Below are 26,041 nucleotides of genomic sequence, written 5' to 3' on the forward strand. Positions count from 1 at the left end.
TCAAAACAACAAACAGTTTCACGTAAATAAAGACAGATGTACACACGACGACGTGAACGGCACACCACGTCACTGTCAGGTCTCCCCCACCGTCTACACAAACACGACACTGACGTCACTGAGCGCCGCGGGACACGAGGAGATCCGCCACTCGCGTATGTCCATTGAGTCTCGCCCAGCCCGCCGCCGTGTCCCCGTAGTTGTTCCTGGCGTCGATGTCCACCACGTGCAGAGACAGCAGAAACTTCACCGTCTCCATGTCTCCTCCAGCACAGGCGAAGTGAAGGATGTTGTCACCGACCCCGCTCACCAGTGACACATCGGCCCCTTCACCCACCAGGAGCTCCACCACGTCTCTGTGTCCCCCGCCTGCTGCCCACATCACCGGTGTCTCGCTCCCCCTCCACCTACAGTTGACGTCCACGCCCCGAGACAGGATCCGCTTCACCTCCTCCAGGTCCCCGTCCCCGCTGGCGACATAGAGGTCCCCGCAGTCTGCTGGTGATGGAGTCGCTGTAACACAAAGTAAACTCTGTACACTTCCAGACATCTTCGTCATACATCTACATGGTTCACACCTCAACGTGGTGACACGTGACACGGTACGTCATCAACCACTTCCAACATGGCTGACAACACAAGGATCAAGGGGAAGGACGACAGCTGGTTCATGTAATCAAGGATTATGTGGTCAATGTTTAGAATCTTTCTGTTACATCCAGTTGTTGTAACATTATTCTGTGTGTGGCTGGAGAGTGTCAACGTTTCATGGACTGAGCTTTATGAGATGATACTGTCAATACAATTGTTGACTGGAAATATTACATAGATCTTATAAGACATGACATTGGAGTATGTCAGCCTGTTTGTTTGTTGTTTTACGCCGCACTCAGCAGGAGTCCAGCAATAAGATGGCGGAGTCTGGTACAGACAGACAGTCCAGTGGTTGACAACATGAGCACCGATCGACACAACTGGGATACGATGACATGCAAGACGCAAGTCAAAACCCCCACGGGTCTGTCTATACCCCAGCTTGTTAATTGTTGGAGGGATTAAAGTGTGGGCTTTCTACCTGCTGGGTTCTCCCACCTACCCTGTGTAGCAGGCTTTTTAGTGGTCGTCACTGCTGTCCTCGCGGTCTGGCTCGGGTCACTCGAGGCTGAAACACAGAACATGCTGTTCAGAAAACAATACAAACCACATAAGCATTATACATACAAGATATTCTACAAAGTTTAGGTTTTTAAAATTTTGACTGATGAATACAATTTCAAAACCATTCATCTTAGAAGAGGTATTATTATAAGGTAGTCTAGCGACTAATAAATCACTCAAACGCCTATCATAAATATACAACACAAAAATTGAGATTGCTGTTCATCTGAGCCGCGCGTCTGTACAGGCTTGTTGGATTGAGCCTTATGGTGGTACTGGCAATACAATTGACTTGTTTCAAATTATTAGAATAATAAGAGACTACATTTATCAATTTGTTATTGTAGAGACTGTTCATATGAAGGTTTTTGGAGTGAACTTTCAGGCTTATATTTGTTACATGTTGATGTGACCTCATCTCGTACAAAGTTGGACAGTGACAGTATCTACCACCTGCTGGGTTCTCCCACCTACCATGGGTCGTCACTGTCGTCATCTGTGCAGCCCTTTCTCCGTGGCTCCGGTCGCTCGAGGCTGAAACACAAAATATGCTGTTCAGTTGGGTTTTACAGGTTCTTAGCAATATTCCAGCAATATCTGGGCGGGGAACACTAGACATGGGCTATGCACATTGTACCCATGTGGGGGAATCAACCCCAGTTTTTCCGCGCGAAGGGCGAATGCTTTAACCACTAGGCTACCCACCACCCAAAACCCCCATATATGCTGTTCAGAAAACTATATATTGCAGGTAAACATTATAACTACTGGCCTCAGAGAAGCTTTTGCCTTTCAACAAATGTGTGACTTTCAAATTTATTCTCTGATGAACTTAACCTTTAATACATTTGTTGCAGTAGAGGCTTATTCATATATCATAGCATGGTGACTGACAAATTTTGGAAATCACTTATATTTATTAGATTTAGATTGCTTTTATCACTTCTGAGATATATCTCTTCTCATGGTTGAAGTTGCAGGAACTGAATAGATTGTTATTTTGTTGTCATAATAATATAATCATACAACATACAACAAAAATGAACATTACTACATCAGCGATAGAAATTGGCACTCGTCCTATATTCCCTGCCAAACATCCCAACAGGCCCCCTAGTTCAGATATCATAACGACTAAGCTAGTAGACATATGTCATTCTTTAGGGTTTTATATGTTATCATTATGAGGACTAAGGACTAAACATGTTAGTTTATATTGCTGTACACAGAATACACAGAATATGTGCAATTATTAATTTCGAACTTTACAACATGGTATTACATCAGCTACCTACCCTTAATTCCCAATTATGGAATGATTAGTATTTTAGTCTGACTTCGTTAGTGTGGGTGGAATCGTTATGACAATGAAATGGTCCCCGCAAGTTGGTGCGTTGTTGCATAATATCTGCAATTGAGTATCAACACTGTGAATAGCAAACCTACTTCGCTCATACAGGTCAAATACTGAACATTGTTTTCTAATTTTCATTGCCTGCTATGTTATTACTACTGTATATTTAAATTATACTCAGGTATTTGTTGCGAGTGAGAATCAATGCACATCGTTATATATATTTTGACCAGGATATGACGCCCACCAGTGTAATTCTGGAGGAAAATATATTTCTCGTGCATTTCAACGTCTGTGGACAATGGGCATTTAACACAATTGTTACATCGACAACTGTCTTGATGGTTTCTCTGGGTCCATATTGCCTTTGCCAATTGATGATAACAGGCTACTAAATGTAGAGTGCTGCGACCTATCGTAAATTATTTGTTGTTCCAAGTGACTTTGCTTGATGTTTTAGTCCCCACCCTCCCCAATACAAACACTCTCTTAACTAGACTCTGAAACTGGTGCACTTTACGTCGCTTGGTGTCTCGGGCTACACAGTATTACAAACGTCGATATACGACATGCTACAGATTAATATTTCAGTGAGGACATTTTCTTGATGATATACAATCAGTGTAAAAGAGCAACAGGTCTACTTGACTACGCGCGTGTGCAACACAGTGGTAATTCAGTGTCAGGAAAACTGTTTGCAACACTGTCATAATTCAGCATTCCGAGCGATGGCGGCAGTACATCCATCACAGATCAGGTTACTATCTGAGGCAGAAACTGTAGCCGGCACTACAAGATGTTTGATACGGTGTTTGGTTGTGTAAAGAAGGGAATAAACATGTGGCTCTATAAAGTGATAAGAAAGTGATTGAAATGCCGATTGCCCGTGTGACATGCGCCAAATTGTTTTCGCATTTAACGTCCGTTCTAACTTAACCATAACATAATGAGAATCATGCACATTTTCTCTTATATATTCTACATTTCCTTGCAATTCTTCAAAAGCAATGCAAAAATACATTTGTTAATGATAATATTTTCCGGATTCGAAGAACAAAGCTGCAGGCCTTGAGTGTAAAAATAATATGGCTGACACATTTGGCCGTTCTGTGATGCAGAACAACGTTTTAAAAATATGAGCGCAAAAACACATCCGACACTTGACTGAACAGATTTAGGATCATCTGATATAGTCTTCAGTCCCAGTTGTAAATAATTGTTATTAGTTCAGAGATGAAACTTACAAGCATATATTATGTAATAGACTGATTAAAATAGAACAAGCTTTTCAGTTGAAACGAAGTATGAATGTTTACATCCAGACGTTTGTTATCCCCGGTGACAGGCTAAACAAACGTCTGGGTGTAAACATTGTGTGAAGCAAGCACCTGATTCCTTCAAAATGTATTCTGTTGTACATCAATCTTAAAATATTTACAATGTTTGTTTCATTTAATTTCCTAACAAAACTCTGAAGTACAAGCGGAAAACTTACCCACTGTTTACGTCCTAACACGAGTGACACGTCCCACTGCCAGTCAAGAAACGCAAGAAACGCCTTGACTGGCGAAGGGGCGAACTATGACGTCAGTGTGACGTGTCTGGTTAAGAGCATGGCATAGTTTGGCGCTCGGCTGCTTGTGCCGATCACTCTAAGATAATACAGTGTGGAGTGATACTAGAAGTCTTACTACAGTCTCACCTTATTTCGTCTCAGATTGCATGTTGAGGTAAAAAAATAAGCCTACTTCATTGGTTAAAGAAATCTACCTCATCACCGTCCGTAAAATATGTCTTTATTTTTATTCTAAGATGCTTCCCTAAAAGATCAAAGGCACCGACAATACTTTATCCTGCGACAAAGCATTGTTTCCGCGTGAAGATCCGGAGTAGAATAAGGTCTCGAGCAACCCATGCTTGGCGTAAGAGGCGACTATGTTTGTCGTAAGAAGCGAGGTCGGATGGTCAGGCTCGGTTACTTGGTTGATGCATGTCATCGATCCCAATTGCGTGGATCGATGTTCATGATATTAATCACTGGATTGTCTGGTCCAGACTCGATTATTTACAGACTGCCGTCATTTAGCTGGAATATTGCTGAGTGCGGCGTTAAACAACAAACAAACCAAACAAACCATGCGACAACAGTCACAAAATTGTTCGATTCGGGCGTTGGTGCTCTAAGAAATTAAGTAGGCTATGTCTTCAGCATGGATCGATGCTCATGACATCAATCACTGTAACGACTCGATCTATTGACTGTAACGACTCGATCTATTGACTGTAACGACTCGATTGACTGTAACGACTCGATCTATTGACTGTAACGACTCGATCTATTGACTGTAACGACTCGATCTATTGACTGTAACGACTCGATCTATTGACTGCAAGCCTACTCTTCTCACTTTACCATATTTTTAAACTGGTCGAGCCCGACTTGCCTGGCCCTCGCCCTGCATGAAACATCATTCTGGTTTGTTAAGAACCATCAGACCATGAACTCGTGTTTGTGTTTTGATCGGAAAATTACCAAGAACTACTGACCAGTTCCTCAACCTTATCACAAGCAAACATAGCATCGAAGCTATCGCGACGGTAGCCACCATTTTGAATGTTGTATTTGTAAAACATGTCGGCCGCTGACATAGTGATGAAGTGTTGCCTTGTCGCTGTTGCATTTCGTATTGCTTATTTCAAAATCTTTACTGAACATGAAATTTGATTGTAGATGAATGCGCCCAGGTATTTAACTCAGTCACAACAATAACACATGTGCATACTTAAGTCCGTAAAGAAGGAGCTAAATCTGTGGGTTAAAGAGTCGTTGGTTATCTGATACACTAGTAATTTATCGATAAAGGATCGTCAAAAAGAATATCCTGAATGACTATTATTTCGCGCCGCTTTTAACAGTATTTCGGTTATACCACGGTGTGTCAGCTTGATGTGGGAGGAAAATCGGAATTATGGTATGGTGCTGGGAATCGAACCTACGATTATTGATTTCTGGCACGCCTAGGGGACGCAACTCTGCATGGCGAATTGTGCCGCCTAAAACTGGGTCAACCGTGTCTGTATGTCCCTTTGTATAAATAAGATAAATATATTTACGGGAGTAAATGTTACTCATCTGCATTCTCCTAAAAGTGTCAATCTTATTCTGCTTTGTCTCTTGGTAGGTAAGCCAGCTATACAGGTGTGAACATGCGTGACGGAACGGTCGCTTTACCTGCTATATACCAATTATCAGAATACGTATCTATATCTACAGAGCGTTAGAAACCCTGGACAATGCGGTTCTGACAATTCAATCAGGAAGACGAGTTATTTCAAAATGTTTCAGTACACCGGTGGCCCGGTCGTCTATAGGGCGCGATTGTGGGTTCAAATCCCGGTTCGTCCAGATGATGTTTCTAGGTTTGTCAGCACCATACCCGTGCTTGTGGGTTTCACCGAAGTGGTAAACGTCTGAGACCTGCATCACTTCGGGCTTTCCTCCCACATTAAGCTGACACGTCGTGATATAACTGGAATAATGTTTAAAGCGGCGTTTAAACCAACTCACCCAACACATGTGCGGCGGAAGGATTTTTGCTGATCAATTTCCGTCTATGACTTGTCACAGATTCTTGTTACTTCGCGTGTCCCGCTGTGATATTGCTGGAATAATGCTAAAAGCATACTCACTCACTCACTCACTCCGCGTGTCATACAAAGACACCTTTCACAGATATATCAGGCACCTTTATCACACTAAGGACGTATAAATAATCAATTGATAATATTTTTATTTATGCTTCAAAATAATTTTCTACTTTAATGTTTCGACAAGGGGGGTTCCACCGCCACTGACCCCTCTGTGCTGTCTGTGTAAGAAAATACGGATCTGCAGACAGCGTTCGGCTTCGACCGAAATAAAGAACTGCGCTACGTGGAACGCGTTTCATTCGACAACTTCCCTACAAATATAAAATTTACTGACATCTACCCCTATGTCTGTTTACCAGAGTTAAATTAATTATTCGTTCTCGGGCGCTTTTAAACCTGAATGTCTTTGGTGATAAATGTCACCGTTTAGCAAAATGTTTTTATTAATGGTAAACCAAATCAACGCCATATGAAAATGGCAGACAACATTCCATGCAACTGGGCCTAATGTATTTAGCACGAAAACAAAAGTATTGTGTCTATATCATAAGTCTCCACGGGTTAACTGCCATTTCAAGGATCCACCTCTCAATGTATACTATAGATCACGCTTTTACTTTGTGTTTTTCCACATTTACACGAACGAACGATCGAGCCGATCGAGGTAAGGCCAACTAGGCCAAGTGATGAAACTATACTCGTGACTGAAAATATATAAATTGTCAATGAGTGAGTGAGTGAGTATGGTTTTACGCCGCTTTTAGCAATATTCCAGCAATATCACGGCGGGGGGCACCAGAAATGGGCTTCACACATTGTAACCATGTCGGGAATCGAACCCGGGTCGTCGGTGTGACGAGCGAACGGTTTAACCACTAGGCTACCCGACCGCCTCCTCAATGCAAGAGAATAACAAATCTAGATTATCCGCCGAAACAGATTCCATTTTGGATAGAGGGCAAATAGCGGTAAAGATTATGTGAATGACCACTGAAAATCAGTGATGACACCAGGTGTTCGTGAAAAGGATGAGCATGTCCTGACCTACGGGTAGCGCCCGCACTGAATTGTGGCATATGCTCTTACTGCAATAACATTTTCTCCCTTGAACAGTTTGTTTTTTCAACTATATGTAATAGTTTTCTGAAAAATCTATGGGATGTGTGGGTAATTGAAATAATGCCTTTAGGGTAATTGAGTAGAAAGTACATGCATTTCTATTTCTTTAAACAATTGCCAATAACATGTCACATTTGGTAATTTTTCGACTTTTGTAAGCTGTTCAACCCCGAATGCAAGACATTTGTAAGAAAGTTTACCGCAATAATGAGCGTGAGACAGTGAGATCATCGTCCCGTAGAAACATTTTGACATGCATGTATAAATTTTCCCTTGGAAATAGTTTGAGTTAATAGTAATAGGACATGCCTTAATCCTTTAATAGGGCGCGCCTTCACGAAAAGGACAGATTGTGAATGAATGAAAAATGAAGCAAAACGATTCGGTTTGGTACGTCGTGTGCCATTGTTACAGGCGGACATACAGTATAGTTTATTAACGATATGTAAAGCATGTGCATGGCAAGTCAGTTATGCGAAAGATGTAAACAATTTCAGTTAATAGTGAGTCACTGATTGAGAGAATTCAATCTAAGGCCGCGTATAAGCCATGTAACGAGGAGAGGAGTTTGTCAACCTCTGAGTGCCCCTAGCCTTAACTGCCAGTCTTTCCGCCTCACATGCACGAAGTCAATCACATTCCTGTAAATTATTAGGTAACCCGCAATATTCGTTTTGCTCTATCCCTTGGCGTTGAACGTGTCATGACATGATGCGCACGCAAATCGAGTGGGTGAAGAGTGAGATGCTCAAGATGATTGATACTAGATGTAAGTATAGTTGTCAGTGATACGATTCAGTGAGGAGATTTGAGTTATTAATGTAACTTAACATCACTTTTAGAACTAAACAAAAGATGGAGAGACGTATTTTATTTCGCGAATAATATGTGCCGGTATGTGTCCAACTTAATCTCTGATATTTCTTAGCGGGGTACTTGTGAAGCATATGACAAGGGAAGTAGATATTTATTAATAACTAGAGCACCACCTAGGTGGTGCTCTGACGTCATCAAGGTCACGTGACTGTCAGTGTCTCATTAATATGCAGAATAACTCATTAATATGCAAATGTATGGCTGATGTCACAGGTCAATTAGGTTAATAAAGGGTCAACTGACCAGATGCAATCATGCAATAAATGACTTGACCATTCGTTAACCGTAGAACACGGGATAGTAATGAATGTCCCTATATGGACATGATATTACGACTGGGGGTTGGGTTGGGTCTTGACTCACGCGGAATGGAATGTCATTGTGAGACCATTTTGGCGCAAGAACATGTGGTGAACATTTGAACCTTTTGCGTTGAAGACATTTCTCTGTGCACATTTGGTGGCGGGCTATGTGTGGTAATATTAAAAAGCCCAGGAACAAGTTTACATAGAAAGATCTCCCGATATTCAATTACGTTAATTAAGGGTCAACTGATTGGATGCAATCATGCACTTGACCATTCGTTAAATGTAGAACAACATGTGTCTAAAAACAAGATGGCCGACGTTGCCATGAACGCTCACGGGTGTCACGTGTCCTCGGTTTGAATCTCGCGCCTGACCTACAAGTTAGTTCTATGGGGCCCCCGTTCCACAAAGCGATATGAGACTAAGTTGATCCGCAAGTGCATTAACTCATTTATACTCAAATATAATCATGACGTCACAGGTCAGAAAGGGTAATGAGAGGTCTGTTGTTCCAATGCACGAATGCAGTGTGTTAATGAGTCCTTCATTAAGTGAGAACAAAGCATAGTAATGAGTGTCCCTATATGGAAGTGGTTACTACAAGGTTCAAATGTGATTCACGGGGAAAGGAATGTCATTGTTAGACATATTCCATTGATGCATGGATTTCGGTAGTAATGACTGTCACATATGGCAAAGAGGGGTGTGAGTTGAATTTCCATAGAAACCACATGTCCAGTTCTTAACTCTTCTCGTGTTACCCATTATAAGTTCCTTTTAACAAACAGTTGCCATGACAACTATAAAAAAAAATAAGGGTTAACAGTCTTGACTCCTAGCTAGAGGTTAGCTCGGAGAAATATAGAGTCGGTATCGCGAAACCCGTGTGTTGAAGACTGTAATGTATGCCAGTCTGGTATATGACGTTTTAATACTGTAAAATTCTATTCTTTTTTCTCAAAGATGTTTGAGTTCAAAATGTCGGTTCAGTTTCCTATTTCAATGGAAAAAATACTCGTTTAACCCATACCCAGAATCATTTTCATGAGAAAAAATAGAGTGAAATAACGTAGTTTAGTAGATAACTTCTAAGTAATAAGATTACTTGAGCATTCATTAACAAAGAACAATGGATAATAATGAATATCCTTATATGGAAACTTAGGTCACCAATCCCTCATTAATATGCAAGATAACTCATTAATATGTAAATGTATAAGTGATGTATCAGGTGAATTAGATGAATACAGGGTCAACTGACCAGATGCAATTTACTTACATTAACAAAGAACAATGGATAGTAATGAATATCCTCATATGGAAACTTGACATCGCACGCGAAATGGAATGTTATCGCGACTGCATTTTGGCGCCTTTTTGCCCCCCTCTCTACATGCTCATTCGGGGGGCTGCGTCTGCTGAGATTATCAGCCCAGGAATAAGAGTGTGATTTATGTCAATATGTGTTATAAAACTCAACGGTAGTGTTGAGTGACTCACATTTTCACTCTAACCTTGCTGACAGTATTGAAGACGGAATGAATGAGGAGAATGGAGGTCACGTGCTACTGTGTCAGAGTCGTCTTAGGTGAGCAATAAGTTTAATCTAAATATTTTTACAAATTATTTACTGATATGTAATTAGTTACATTGAAATCTTTTTTCTTTCTTTCTCATCTGTCTACCTCTAATGCATATTTGTGTAAAGTATTTTTGTAATGTTACGTATGCATTTGTACACCATGCTTTTGATAAAATAATTCATATTATTTAACAGTTAAACTTAAAACAGATTCTTATTTTACCAATCCATTTGTAGAGTTTAATACCCAACAGAAATTAGATATAATTCTTTTCTTTTTTTGTTGTTGTTGATAAAACATCACTCGTTAAACATTTTACAAAGCAAGAAATAGAACACTCATAGTGATTTTATGAAAATTTACTTTTTATGAAATGTAACAAAGTGATTTCTGATACAGACTATACTTTGGTGTGCGAGCGGCGCACAACTTTTGGGTACATGCTATGGCATTGCGATTCCTGGCTGTAGATGTTATAGTCTGTTTCTGCATGATGTATGATGTGTATGAAAAAAAAACTTGATTGAGTTTATTATGTTATCATGAGTCCAACGAATTCTCATTTAGGAAAAAAAAAGTACATGTTCAAATTCAATGTTCCCTTTGTTCAAGGGTGTGTGCACCACAAATGGCGTCCCATTGAAGAACCATCATAATTAAGAGACATAGTGATGTAGTTACCTTTACCTATGTGCTCTTTAATATAGTCAGACATGATCGATCAATGTATTCTTATATTGTCTTTTTTTTATCTCTTTTTACAAAACAGTTACGATTAATCTTAAGGTTTTAAAAAGGTGATCTTAGCATAGTGTTAGTTAACCATTGTCATGATACATTTCTATGACTCGAGATAAAGTTAGAATATTCTGAATTTAGCATGATTAGTTTTTTAAAACCTTAAGATTAATCGTTTGGTGTATTGTGTCCTCTGTCAGTGGTCAGGAAGATAACCCGATGATCAATTCAACGCAAGCTTCACCAAGTACATATTCGCTGGGGAGTCACGTGATCACCTTCTTTACAGCGCTCAATGGGCATAGTAATATTTCCATATTTAGTTAGTGTACTATGTACACAGTTGTCGACGCATCTAACAGTAGATCACATTGCTTATATTGTTACAAGTGAGGTTTATTTTACAACACTCCGAATGAGTTCGTATATGCTATACACATAACACCTTGTTTTGTCCGTGTTCTATGAGGCACCATTCCACATCTCAGGCTACGTTGATCCATAAGTGCAATAACTCATTCATTGTGAAATATAATCATGACGTCACAGGTCAGAAAGAGTAATGAGAGGTCTGTTGTTCCAATGCAAGAAGGAAATGTGTTAATGAGTCCTTCATTAAGTGAGAACAAAGCATAGTAATGAGTGTCCCTATATGGAAGTGGCTACTACGAGGTTCAAATGTGATTCACGGGGAAAGGAATGTCATTGTTAGACATATTCCATTGATGCATGTATTTCGTGTAGTTATGACTGTCACATGTGGCAAAGAGGGGTGTGAGTTGAATTTCCATAGAAACCAAATGTCCAGTTCTTAACTCTTCTAGTGTTACCTCTTATAAGTTCCTTTTAACATTCAGTTGTCATGACAACTAAATAAAAAAATAAGGGTTAACAGTCTTGACTCTAAGAGGTCAGCTCTGAGAAATATAGAGTCGGTATCGCGAAACCCGTGTGTTGAAGACTGCAAAGTATGCCAGTCTGGTCTGAGACGTTTTAATACTGTAAAATTACATTCTTTTTCTAAAAGATGTTTGGAGTTCAAAATGTCGACTCAGTTTCCTTTTTTCAATGGAAAAATACTCGTTTAACCCATACCCAGAATCATTTTTATGAGAAAAAATAGAGTGAAATAACGTAGTTTAGTGGATAACTTCTAAGAGATAAGATTACTTGAGCATTCATTAACAAAGAACAATGGATAATAATGAATATCCTTATATGGAAACTTAGGTCACCAATCCCTCATTAATATGCAAGATAACTCATTAATGTGTAAATGTATAAGTGATGTATCAGGTGAATTAGATGAATACAGGGTCAACTGACCAGATGCAATTTACTTACATTAACAAAGAACAATGGATAGTAATGAATATCCTCATATGGAAACTTGACATCCCACGCGAAATGGAATGTTATTGCGACTGAATTTTGCCGCCTTTTTGCACCTTTTCTCCATGCTCATTCAGGGGGGCTGCGTCTGCTGAGATTATCAGCCCAGGAATAAGAGTGTGATCTATGTCAATATGTGTTATAAAACTCAACGGTCGTGTTGAGTGACTGACATTTTCACTCTAACCTTGCTGACAGATAAGACGTCCGTTTTCAAAATGAAGAGAGTTTCAGAGGATATATTTGGACCTACAGTCATTTTCACAAAGCATAGCAAGACCAAGTCGAGAAAAACATGTCGGAGAAAATCAATGGCATCAAAGGGGTCGCCGAAGAGACTGGTTGCATCTAAGAAGAAAAAGATGACAACCAAGAAAGCGAAAATGACTATACTGAAAATGCAACCCCTGTCGAAAGTAAAGGCTGCATAAACACCCTCCTCCTCCTCCTCTTCCTCCTCTAGATAAACACCCTCCTCCTCCTCCTCCTCCTCCTCCTCTGGATAAACACCCTTCTCCTCCTCCTCCTCCTCCTCTGGATAAACACCCTTCTCCTCCTCCTCCTCTGGATAAACACCCTCCTCTTCCTCCTCCTCCTCTGGATAAACACCCTCCTCCTCCTCCTCCTCCTCCTCTGGATAAACACACTCCTCTTCCTCCTCCTCCTCCTCTGGATAAACACCCTCCTCCTCCTCCTCTGGATAAACACCCTCCTCCTCCTCCTCCTCTGGATAAACACCCTCCTCCTCCTCCTCCTCCTCTGGATAAACACCCTCCTCCTCCTCCTCCTCCTCCTCTGGATAAACACCCTCCTCCTCCTCCTCCTCCTCTGGATAAACACCCTTCTCCTCCTCCTCCTCTGGATAAACACCCTCCTCCTCCTCCTCCTTCTCTGGATAAACACCCTCCTCCTCCTCCTCCTCCTCCTATGGATAAACACCCTCCTCCTCCTCCTCCTCCTCCTCTGGATAAACACCCTCCTCCTCCTCCTCCTCCTCTGGATAAACACCCTCCTCCTCCTCCTCCTCCTCTGGATAAACACCCTCCTCCTCCTCCTCCTCCTCCTCTGGATAAACACCCTCCTCCTCCTCCTCCTCCTCTGGATAAACACCCTCCTCCTCCTCCTCCTCCTCCTCTGGATAAACACCCTCCTCCTCCTCTTCCTCCTCTGGATAAACACCAGAGGAGGAGGAGGAGGAGGGGGGTGTTTATCCAGAGGAGGAGGAGGAGGAGGAGGAGGAGGAGGGTGTTTATTCAGAGGAGGAGGAGGAGGAGGAGGAGGGTGTTTATCCATAGGAGGAGGAGGAGGAGGAGGAGGAGGAGGGTGTTTATCCAGAGGAGGAGGAGGAGGAGGAGGGTGTTTATCCAGAGGAGGAGGAGGAGGAGGAGGAGGGTGTTTATCCAGAGGAGGAGGAGGAGGAGGAGGAGGAGGGTGTTTATCCAGAGAAGGAGGAGGAGGAGGAGGGTGTTTATCCAGAGGAGGAGGAGGAGGAGGAGGAGGGTGTTTATCCAGAGGAGGAGGAGGAGGAGGAGTGTGTTTATCCAGAGGAGGAGGAGGAGGAGGAGGGTGTTTATCCAGAGGAGGAGGAGGAGGAGGGTGTTTATCCAGAGGAGGAGGAGGAGGAGGGTGTTTATCCAGAGGAGGAGGAGGAGGAGGGTGTTTATCCAGAGGAGGAGGAGGAGGAAGAGGAGGGTGTTTATCCAGAGGAGGAGGAGGAGGAGGAGGAGGAGGAGGGTGTTTATCCAGAGGAGGAGGAGGAAGAGGAGGGTGTTTATCCAGAGGAGGAGGAGGAGAAGGGTGTTTATCCAGAGGAGGAGGAGGAGGAGGAGAAGGGTGTTTATCCAGAGGAGGAGGAGGAGGAGGAGGAGGGTGTTTATCTAGAGGAGGAAGAGGAGGAGGAGGAGGGTGTTTATGCAGCCTTTACTTTCGACAGGGGTTGCATTTTCAGTATAGTCATTTTCGCTTTCTTGGTTGTCATCTTTTTCTTCTTAGATGCAACCAGTCTCTTCGGCGACCCCTTTGATGCCATTGATTTTCTCCGACATGTTTTTCTCGACTTGGTCTTGCTATGCTTTGTGAAAATGACTGTAGGTCCAAATATATCCTCTGAAACTCTCTTCATTTTGAAAACGGACGTCTTATCTGTCAGCAAGGTTAGAGTGAAAATGTCAGTCACTCAACACGACCGTTGAGTTTTATAACACATATTGACATAGATCACACTCTTATTCCTGGGCTGATAATCTCAGCAGACGCAGCCCCCCTGAATGAGCATGGAGAAAAGGTGCAAAAAGGCGGCAAAATTCAGTCGCAATAACATTCCATTTCGCGTGGGATGTCAAGTTTCCATATGAGGATATTCATTACTATCCATTGTTCTTTGTTAATGTAAGTAAATTGCATCTGGTCAGTTGACCCTGTATTCATCTAATTCACCTGATACATCACTTATACATTTACACATTAATGAGTTATCTTGCATATTAATGAGGGATTGGTGACCTAAGTTTCCATATAAGGATATTCATTACTATCCATTGTTCTTTGTTAATGAATGCTCAAGTAATCTTATCTCTTAGAAGTTATCCACTAAACTACGTTATTTCACTCTATTTTTTCTCATAAAAATGATTCTGGGTATGGGTTAAACGAGTATTTTTCCATTGAAAAAAGGAAACTGAGTCGACATTTTGAACTCCAAACATCTTTTAGAAAAAGAATGTAATTTTACAGTATTAAAACGTCTCAGACCAGACTGGCATACTTTGCAGTCTTCAACACACGGGTTTCGCGATACCGACTCTATATTTCTCAGAGCTGACCTCTTAGAGTCAAGACTGTTAACCCTTATTTTTTTATTTAGTTGTCATGACAACTGAATGTTAAAAGGAACTTATAAGAGGTAACACTAGAAGAGTTAAGAACTGGACATTTGGTTTCTATGGAAATTCAACTCACACCCCTCTTTGCCACATGTGACAGTCATAACTACACGAAATACATGCATCAATGGAATATGTCTAACAATGACATTCCTTTCCCCGTGAATCACATTTGAACCTCGTAGTAGCCACTTCCATATAGGGACACTCATTACTATGCTTTGTTCTCACTTAATGAAGGACTCATTAACACATTTCCTTCTTGCATTGGAACAACAGACCTCTCATTACTCTTTCTGACCTGTGACGTCATGATTATATTTCACAATGAATGAGTTATTGCACTTATGGATCAACGTAGCCTGAGATGTGGAATGGTGCCTCATAGAACACGGACAAAACAAGGTGTTATGTGTATAGCATATACGAACTCATTCGGAGTGTTGTAAAATAAACCTCACTTGTAACAATATAAGCAATGTGATCTACTGTTAGATGCGTCGACAACTGTGTACATAGTACACTAACTAAATATGGAAATATTACTATGCCCATTGAGCGCTGTAAAGAAGGTGATCACGTGACTCCCCAGCGAATATGTACTTGGTGAAGCTTGCGTTGAATTGATCATCGGGTTATCTTCCTGACCACTGACAGAGGACACAATACACCAAACGATTAATCTTAAGGTTTTAAAAAACTAATCATGCTAAATTCAGAATATTCTAACTTTATCTCGAGTCATAGAAATGTATCATGACAATGGTTAACTAACACTATGCTAAGATCACCTTTTTAAAACCTTAAGATTAATCGTAACTGTTTTGTAAAAAGAGATAAAAAAAAGACAATATAAGAATACATTGATCGATCATGTCTGACTATATTAAAGAGCACATAGGTAAAGGTAACTACATCACTATGTCTCTTAATTATGATGGTTCTTCAATGGGACGCCATTTGTGGTGCACACACCCTTGAACAAAGGGAACATTGAATTTGAACATGTACTTTTTTTTTCCTAAATGAGAATTCGTTGGACTCATGATAACATAATAAACTCAATCAAGTTTTTTTTTCATACACATCATACATCATGCAGAAACAGACTATAACATCTACAGCCAGGAATCGCAATGCCATAGCATGTACCCAAAAGTTGTGCGCCGCTCGCACACCAAAGTATAGTCTGTATCAGAAATCACTTTGTTACATTTCATAAAAAGTAAATTTTCATAAAATCACTATGAGTGTTCTATTTCTTGCTTTGTAAAATGTTTAACGAGTGATGTTTTATCAACAACAACAAAAAAAGAAAAGAATTATATCTAATTTCTGTTGGGTATTAAACTCTACAAATGGATTGGTAAAATAAGAATCTGTTTTAAGTTTAACTGTTAAATAATATGAATTATTTTATCAAAAGCATGGTGTACAAATGCATACGTAACATTACAAAAATACTTTACACAAATATGCATTAGAGGTAGACAGATGAGAAAGAAAGAAAAAAGATTTCAATGTAACTAATTACATATCAGTAAATAATTTGTAAAAATATTTAGATTAAAATTATTGCTCACCTAAGACGACTCTGACACAGTAGCACGTGACCTCCATTCTCCTCATTCATTCCGTCTTCAATACTGTCAGCAAGGTTAGAGTGAAAATGTGAGTCACTCAACACTACCGTTGAGTTTTATAACACATATTGACATAAATCACACTCTTATTCCTGGGCTGATAATCTCAGCAGACGCAGCCCCCCGAATGAGCATGTAGAGAGGGGGGCAAAAAGGCGCCAAAATGCAGTCGCGATAACATTCCATTTCGCGTGCGATGTCAAGTTTCCATATGAGGATATTCATTACTATCCATTGTTCTTTGTTAATGTAAGTAAATTGCATCTGGTCAGTTGACCCTGTATTCATCTAATTCACCTGATACATCACTTATACATTTACATATTAATGAGTTATCTTGCATATTAATGAGGGATTGGTGACCTAAGTTTCCATATAAGGATATTCATTATTATCCATTGTTCTTTGTTAATGAATGCTCAAGTAATCTTATTACTTAGAAGTTATCTACTAAACTACGTTATTTCACTCTATTTTTTCTCATGAAAATGATTCTGGGTATGGGTTAAACGAGTATTTTTTCCATTGAAATAGGAAACTGAACCGACATTTTGAACTCAAACATCTTTGAGAAAAAAGAATAGAATTTTACAGTATTAAAACGTCATATACCAGACTGGCATACATTACAGTCTTCAACACACGGGTTTCGCGATACCGACTCTATATTTCTCCGAGCTAACCTCTAGCTAGGAGTCAAGACTGTTAACCCTTATTTTTTTTTATAGTTGTCATGGCAACTGTTTGTTAAAAGGAACTTATAATGGGTAACACGAGAAGAGTTAAGAACTGGACATGTGGTTTCTATGGAAATTCAACTCACACCCCTCTTTGCCATATGTGACAGTCATTACTACCGAAATCCATGCATCAATGGAATATGTCTAACAATGACATTCCTTTCCCCGTGAATCACATTTGAACCTTGTAGTAACCACTTCCATATAGGGACACTCATTACTATGCTTTGTTCTCACTTAATGAAGGACTCATTAACACACTGCATTCGTGCATTGGAACAACAGACCTCTCATTACCCTTTCTGACCTGTGACGTCATGATTATATTTGAGTATAAATGAGTTAATGCACTTGCGGATCAACTTAGTCTCATATCGCTTTGTGGAACGGGGGCCCCATAGAACTAACTTGTAGGTCAGGCGCGAGATTCAAACCGAGGACACGTGACACCCGTGAGCGTTCATGGCAACGTCGGCCATCTTGTTTTTAGACACATGTTGTTCTACATTTAACGAATGGTCAAGTGCATGATTGCATCCAATCAGTTGACCCTTAATTAACGTAATTGAATATCGGGAGATCTTTCTATGTAAACTTGTTCCTGGGCTTTTTAATATTACCACACATAGCCCGCCACCAAATGTGCACAGAGAAATGTCTTCAACGCAAAAGGTTCAAATGTTCACCACATGTTCTCGCGCCAAAATGGTCTCACAATGACATTCCATTCCGCGTGAGTCAAGACCCAACCCAACCCCCAGTCGTAATATCATGTCCATATAGGGACATTCATTACTATCCCGTGTTCTACGGTTAACGAATGGTCAAGTCATTTATTGCATGATTGCATCTGGTCAGTTGACCCTTTATTAACCTAATTGACCTGTGACGTCAGCCATACATTTGCATATTAATGAGTTATTCTGCATATTAATGAGACACTGACAGTCACGTGACCTTGATGACGTCAGAGCACCACCTAGGTGGTGCTCTAGTTATTAATAAATATCTACTAAGGGACTGATAGAAAAGTTCTCTCCTTAAAAGTTGTTCATACATGGCTTCAACCACGAGTTGTTCATGAAGCACGGGGCTGGTGTATCATGTCTACTGTACAGTGTTAGAAGTGTTAATGACACTTCCCGCCGCCATTAGAAACACAGGGCTGGTGTATCATGTCTACTGTACAGTGTTAGAAGTGTTAATGACGCTTCCCGCCGCCATTAGAAACACAGGGCTGGTGTATCATGTCTACTGTACAGTGTTAGAAGTGTTAATGACGCTTTCTGTGTCCACTAGAAACACAGGGCTGGTGTATCATGTCTACTGTACAGTGTTAGAAGTGTTAATGACGCTTTCTGACTACACTAGAAACACGGGGCTGGTGTATCATGTCTACTGTACAGTGTTAGAAGTGTTAATGACGCTTCCTGACTACACTTGAAACACAGGGCTGGTGTATCATGTCTAGTGTACAGTGTTGGAAGTGTTAATGACGATTCCTGTCCCCACTAGAAACACAGGGCTGGTGTATCATGTCTACTGTACAGTGTTAGAAGTGTTAATGACGCTTTCTGATACCACTAGAAACACAGGGCTGGTGTATCATGTCTACTGTACAGTGTTAGAAGTGTTAATGACGCTTTCTGTGTCCACTAGAAACACAGGGCTGGTGTATCATGTCTACTGTACAGTGTTAGAAGTGTTAATGACGCTTTCTGTGTCCACTAGAAACACAGGACTGGTGTATCATGTCTACTGTACAGTTTTAGAAGTGTTAATGACGCTTCCTGATACCACTAGAAACACAGGGCTGGTGTATCATGTCTACTGTACAGTGTTAGAAGTGTTAATGACGCTTTCTGTGTCCACTAGAAACACAGGCCTGGTGTATCATGTCTACTGTACAGTTTTAGAAGTGTTAATGACGCTTCCTGATACCACTAGAAACACAGGGCTGGTGTATCATGTCTACTGTACAGTGTTAGAAGTGTTAATGACGCTTTCTGTGTCCACTAGAAACACAGGCCTGGTGTATCATGTCTACTGTACAGTGTTAGAAGTGTTAATGACGCTTTCTGTGTCCACTAGAAACACAGGGCTGGTGTATCATGTCTACTGTACAGTGTTAGAAGTGTTAATGACGCTTTCTGTGTCCACTAGAAACACAGGGCTGGTGTATCATGTCTATTGTACAGTGTTAGAAGTGTTAATGACGCTTTCTGTGTCCACTAGAAACACAGGGCTGGTGTATCATGTCTACTGTACAGTTTTAGAAGTGTTAATGACGCTTCCTGATACCACTAGAAACACAGGGCTGGTGTATCATGTCTACTGTACAGTGTTGGAAGTGTAAATGACGCTTCCTGATACCACTAGAAACACAGGGCTGGTGTATCATGTCTACTGTACAGTGTTAGAAGTGTTAATGACGCTTTCTGTGTCCACTAGAAACACAGGACTGGTGTATCATGTCTACTGTACAGTGTTAGAAGTGTTAATGACGCTTTCTGTGTCCACTAGAAACACAGGGCTGGTGTATCATGTCTACTGTACAGTTTTAGAAGTGTTAATGACGCTTCCTGATACCACTAGAAACACAGGGCTGGTGTATCATGTCTACTGTACAGTGTTGGAAGTGTAAATGACGCTTCCTGATACCACTAGAAACACAGGGCTGGTGTATCATGTCTACTGTACAGTGTTGGAAGTGTAAATGACGCTTCCTGATACCACTAGAAACACAGGGCTGGTGTATCATGTCTACTGTACAGTGTTAGAAGTGTTAATGGCGCTTTCTGTGTCCACTAGAAACACAATGATGGTGTATCATGTCTACTGTACAATGGTAGAAGTGTTAATGACGCTTTCTGTGTCCACTAGAAACACAGGACTATTGTATCATGCCTACTGTACAGTGTTAGAAGTGTTAATGACGCTTCCTGACTACACTAGAAACACAGGGCTGGTGTATCATGTCTACTGTACAGTGTTAGAAGTGTTAATGACGCTTTCTGACTACACTAGAAACACGGGGCTGGTGTATCATGTCTACTGTACAGTGTTAGAAGTGTTAATGACGCTTCCTGACTACACTTGAAACACAGGGCTGGTGTATCATGTCTAGTGTACAGTGTTGGAAGTGTTAATGACGATTCCTGTCCCCACTAGAAACACAGGGCTGGTGTATCATGTCTACTGTACAGTGTTAGAAGTGTTAATGACGCTTTCTGATACCACTAGAAACACAGGGCTGGTGTATCATGTCTACTGTACAGTGTTAGAAGTGTTAATGACGCTTCCTGACTGCACTAGAAACACAGGGCTGGTGTATCATGTCTACTGTTCAGTGGTGGGAGTGTTAATGACGCTTCCTGATGACGCTCGTCAAAACAATTTAGGGAACACTGATATTTTGTAGCACTGTTCATTCGATTCCTTTTAAATTTGGTAAATGGCCTCCTGATCGGCGGCTTACATACTGATATTAAAGACTACCTTTACTCAAGTGACTTCATGACCAGAACAAAGAATTTGAATCATACTGGACTCGTCAACGTTAATTTTGACCAGCATTCATTTAATGGTAATTTTTGTTGTAATCTCCTCCTCACAGCTGCCGTAAGAATGGAGATCGTGCATTTGCTCACTTATCCTCACGAAGCACGAGCCACACTGTGTTCAACATGCCACAACGTCGACACCTCACGACTGAAGAACGAGCCAGAGCTATTGGGTTGCTAAATGAAAATATTTCACAGCGGGAAGCTGCTCGAAGGTTAAATGTTAGTCCATTCGTCATTTGCAGATTACGTCAGCGATTCCAACAAACACAGACAGTATGTGATCGATCAAGGTCAGGACGCCCTCGTGTGACAACAGGAAGAGAAGACCGGTGCGTCGTTGTTGAAGCATTGAGGAGGAGAACAGTCACAGCAAACCATCTTTGAAGGCAACCGAGGGCTGCTCCAGGAACAAATGTCAGTGACCAAACCACAAGAAACCGTATGAGGGAAAGAAACATCAGGCCCCGACGTCAAGCCGTTAGATCGCTTTTTCTTCCGCGTCACAGAGCAGCCAGAGACGCATGGGCCACCAACACCGACAGTGGACAAGACAACAGTGGTCAGCAGTTCTTTTTTCTTTGAATCTCGGTTCTCACTGCAGCATAATGACGGTCGTGTTCTTGTCTACAGACGGCGTGGGAAACGTTTTGCTGACGTCAACGTCCGTGAGCACAATCGTTTTGATGGTGGTAGTGTCATGGTGTGGGCCGCCTTCTCATTTCATCACAGAACCAATCTGTACGTCATCAACGGGAATCTGAATGCTGTTCGCTACAGGTGTGAAATTCTGAGACCAATGATGATCCCTTGTCTTCATCGAATAGGCCCACAGGCGGTTTTCCAGGATGACAATGCTAGACCTCATCGTGCACGCATAGTCACTGACTTTCTGGGACAAAACAATGTTACTCGCATGGAATGGCCAGCATATTATCCTGATATGGCACCCATTGAGCACGTATTGGATCTGTTAACGAGACGTGTTAGAGAGAGCCACCCTCCACCTCCAGATCTACGCCAGCTTGCTCAATGGCTGAGTGGCCTGCTATCCCACAGAACACACTACAGACATTAGTGACATCCATGAGGCGTCGTTGTGTTGCATGTGTGGCTGCTAGGGGCGGACACACTCGTTACTGACTTTTCTCTCATGGCCTGGATTTCCAATTTTGACCCCAGTGACATTATTGACATCAACGCTTGTTCGCGTTATGAAATGTAGTGGGTTGTTCATGATTCTTTCGGGGGCACGGGTGGCCCAGTCGTCTAAGGCGCCGCGATTCTCTGTGCAGAGTTGCGTCCCTTGGGCACGCCAGAAACCTATGATTGTGGGTTCGAATCCCGGTTCGCCCCGATTATGTTTCTAGGTTTTTCAGCACCATACCCGTGCTCTTGGGTTTCACCGAAGTGGTAAACGTCTGAGACCTGCATCACTTCGAGCTTTCCTCCCACATTAAGCTGACACGCCGTGATGTAACTGGAATACTGTTAAAAGAGGCGTTCAATCCAACTCACTGACACTCACGTTATGAAATGTAATGGATTGTTCATGATTCTTTCTTACTGTATACTCGGTCATAATTGAATTTACTACTCAGTCTTCTGTTCCTTTTTTATTTTAAGTGCAAACATATCAGTGTTCCCTAACTGCTTTTGAGTAGTATAGTTAGCCTAGTAGAACGCTCCTGTATATTTTCACCCCGTGTAAATGTCGTATTACTAAAAACTTATTTAAGAGACGCGCACCTTTTCTAGTTTTTATCTGAGTCATGCGCTCTTTTCTATATTGTATTGAATATTGCTGGGAGTATTCATACCGACGTTGACCTATGTACCTGGGTATTGGGTGTCCCGTCTTTTGATATTATGATCAGAAGGACGATCAGCTTTGAAAACAAGACTGCCAGAGACAGACGCTAAACGGTTTCGGAACCAAACCCTAACGCCTCAACACACACGAAACCTTGCACACAAACATTCCTCCGTGCACGTGAGCTGGTAAACTCTCTACGCTTGCTGCACTGCAATGTTTATGATCAGAGTAGGAATGCGTCGTCTGCAATGTTATGAGGAGGTGAAATTGGGTTTAACGCCGCGTCCAAGATTATTGCACTTACATAGCGACGTGTGTGTGTGTGTGTGTGTATGTGTGTGTGTGTGTGTGTGTCTGCTTGTAATAGTCCGGACTGATGCCGATTTATAGTGCTAGCTCACTGAGATACCATGAATACCCCACTCAGACACAGTATACTGACTGTGAGCCGACCAGTCCTTGTTTTAACCCCTTAATGCCGAGCACCAGACAGGGAAACAACAATTACCATCTTTTAACGTCTTTTAGTATGACGCGGCTAGGGATCGAGCCCCGGACCTTCCGCTCTCCGGGCGGACGTTCTACCACTAGACCACGGAGGCGGTCTACAATGTAATGAACGCCTAAGAGTTATTGTCATTCCGGAAACTGGCGGAAGTCTCGGTGGGTAGACAATATGTTCAATATGTTCTGCAGAAAAGTCAAGGATCGACCCCGCACAGGCCGCCCTAGGTCAAGATCAAAAGTTCATCGGGCTGGAAACTAGACTTTAATAAATTGACTTGTGGACGATCATGCCTCGGGAAGATGATGCTATCTGAACGTGCTACATTGACGCGATGACATCTTTCCAACGAATGAATCATGACTTTCTTTCGCATGAAACAGTATGACAACATATATGTGTGTGTGCGCGCGGGCGCGCGTGCGTGCGTGTGTGTGTGTGTGTTAATACGAAGTTATAAACAATATGTAGGATATAATATTTGTTTTAGTACAGCATGTATAGTGTAAGCATTAGTTCAGTGTAGGTTATAATTGTGTGATTTGAGTGTATGAATGTAGTTAAAGTCATTAGTATAAGTACATTAATGATTATACCTCCATGATCATGTGTGTTTGTAATTAAGAGTATATCACAGCACAGGTAATGCTAGTATGGCTCAGATAAGGGCATATTTATGTAGGTTTATCTATGCTATTCAATTTGAGATTATTTTTAGAATAAAATGATATGGCAGTATTACTGTGTATATAATTGTATGATATGTATACTAAACTATGTAAGTGACGTGTATTTGATCACTTACAGCAGGATCTGCAGTGACAAGCAGTTACAGTAGATTATGCCTACTGTCACCTGAGTGCCACACATTCGGTAGGCATCTTAAACATTCTAGTCCTAGTATAAGCTACATGCCTGTATTTGTGAACTGTATGTTTATATGTATACTATACATCGTGTACATATGAGTGCATTGGTGCAGTTTAAGTAATATGTAGCACAGAGATGAGTATAATGAATCATGTGATATCTGTCATAGCTTTATGTGATGGGATGTAAATAACATGTATGCCTATTCATCAAAACTAAGTTCTGAATATTACATAAGGAGGACACCATGATAAATGTGGAGAATGCATTTTGATTATTAGATCAATAACTGTGATACGTGCAGTGTGTAGAACTCCATGTATGTTTTACTTATTTGTTGTTCGTTCTGCTACAGGGTGAATATGAATATTGGACTTTATTCAGACATCTCAATTTTCTGAGACAGTTTTATGTAGGATAACACGGTTATGTGTCAGTGTATTTTATTGTATTACACATTTATAACACAGAATGTTTAGACATAAGTTAAAGGCAGAAGGCATATCCTTTGTATGTATGTATGTATGTATATATATATATATATATATATATATATATATATATATATATATATATATATATATATATATATATACATACATACATATACATACATACATATATGTATACATACATACATACAAATGATATGCCTTCTTCTGCCTTTAACTTGTATATATACATACATATACATATACATACATATAGATATATATAGATATATTGTTTGAAATTCAAGACATACACTAATGCTTTTTTCAAATTTAATAATATATTTCATGCATCTTTCGCATGGAATGTTTAGAGAGAAATCTCTGCTAAAAGTCTCACCTCCTGCAGCACCCGGAAACGAAGGGGGCGATGCTGTGAATGACACCTGCGACAACGACGATGTAGTCAGCGACCTGTCAGTAACATTGACCTCTTTAATATCTTCTCTCACCACACAGCTTGTGTTCAGTGTCACCATGTCCTCTGTAAGACCAGTGATTACTTGATTTGAATCATGTAGGTCATCAATGGTCTGATTTAGTTGAATGTTTAAACTCTGAATGTCAGTTTTTAACTTTTGCTGCATTTCCTGCACGCCCGCCCTGTATGACTGTTCATCATTGGAGCGCGCTTCTATCTCTTCTCTCTTCACACAGCTTGTATTTAGTGTAACTAAATCTTCCTTAAGAAAAGTGTTCACCATCTTTGCATCGCGAAGACCAGCTTTCGTCTCATTCAGCTGCAGCTGTAAACTGTGGATGTCTGTGTTCACCTCGCTACGATGTTTTTCAATACTTTCTTTGTAACTGTCTCTTTCCCTTTCTACACGTCGGAGCTGTTGTGTTACTGCCCGAAGTTGTGTCTTTGTGTAATGAACGTTGACTTTCAGTCTGTTAACTAAATCATGAACACGTCCACTCATAATATTCCTAATGTTATACTCTTTCAGGATGCCAGTAATCGCTTGCTCCACTAGAGGCTTTATCAGGGCAGGAATGAACGTGTCAGTCAGTTGATTTTTCAGTGATGACTCCCACCTCTTAAAGTGCTGTTTCATATCAGTCTTAATATTAACAACTCTTCCTTTCCATGCTTGGATACTTGCTGTCAGGACTCTCACTTGTCCAGTCAAGTCGGTCAAATTGGTATCAGCATGTGCGTCTCTGACACCACATAAGAACACAAGAATGATGAATACAACGCTTGTTTGTTCCATCATGCAGAGATATGTGCAGCTCGTCGCAGTTACGAGAAGACTGACTTGGTGCTGGATCAAGATGGAGCTTAGTCCGAAGTGTTTGACAAAAAGCCAACTCAGGAATGCTCTGACAGAAAATTCCTGTGCGTACAT

At 41.0% G+C, this 26,041-nt stretch overlaps 1 protein-coding gene across 1 annotated transcript; it reads right to left on the reverse strand.

The window, feature by feature from the left end:
- LOC139477192 (uncharacterized) lies at positions 1-26,041 on the reverse strand. The gene is made up of 4 exons (XM_071259751.1): positions 25,030-26,041; positions 1,633-1,692; positions 1,097-1,162; positions 1-513 (listed from the first exon to the last, which is right to left on the reverse strand). Exons 1-4 carry the CDS (start codon positions 26,039-26,041, stop codon positions 116-118), a joined length of 1,536 nt encoding a protein of 511 aa, XP_071115852.1. The 3' UTR covers positions 1-115.

Source organism: Haliotis cracherodii, unplaced genomic scaffold, assembly GCF_022045235.1.
Source record: "Haliotis cracherodii isolate W230 unplaced genomic scaffold, xgHalCrac1.p SCAF_32, whole genome shotgun sequence".
In the NCBI taxonomy this organism is placed as follows: Eukaryota; Metazoa; Mollusca; class Gastropoda; order Lepetellida; family Haliotidae; genus Haliotis; species Haliotis cracherodii.

What these genes read in the sequence shown, in the direction of transcription:
- LOC139477192 (XM_071259751.1), bottom strand. Translation starts at nt 26,041, where the DNA reads ATGTACGCACAGGAATTTTCTGTCAGAGCATTCCTGAGTTGGCTTTTT. An exon ending in GACGACAGTGACGACCCATG is followed by an intron (nt 1,163 to 1,632) that starts GTAGGTGGGAGA and finishes TCTGTGTTTCAG; the next exon opens with CCTCGAGTGACCCGAGCCAG. An exon ending in TAAAAAGCCTGCTACACAGG is followed by an intron (nt 514 to 1,096) that starts GTAGGTGGGAGA and finishes TTTGTGTTACAG; the next exon opens with CGACTCCATCACCAGCAGAC.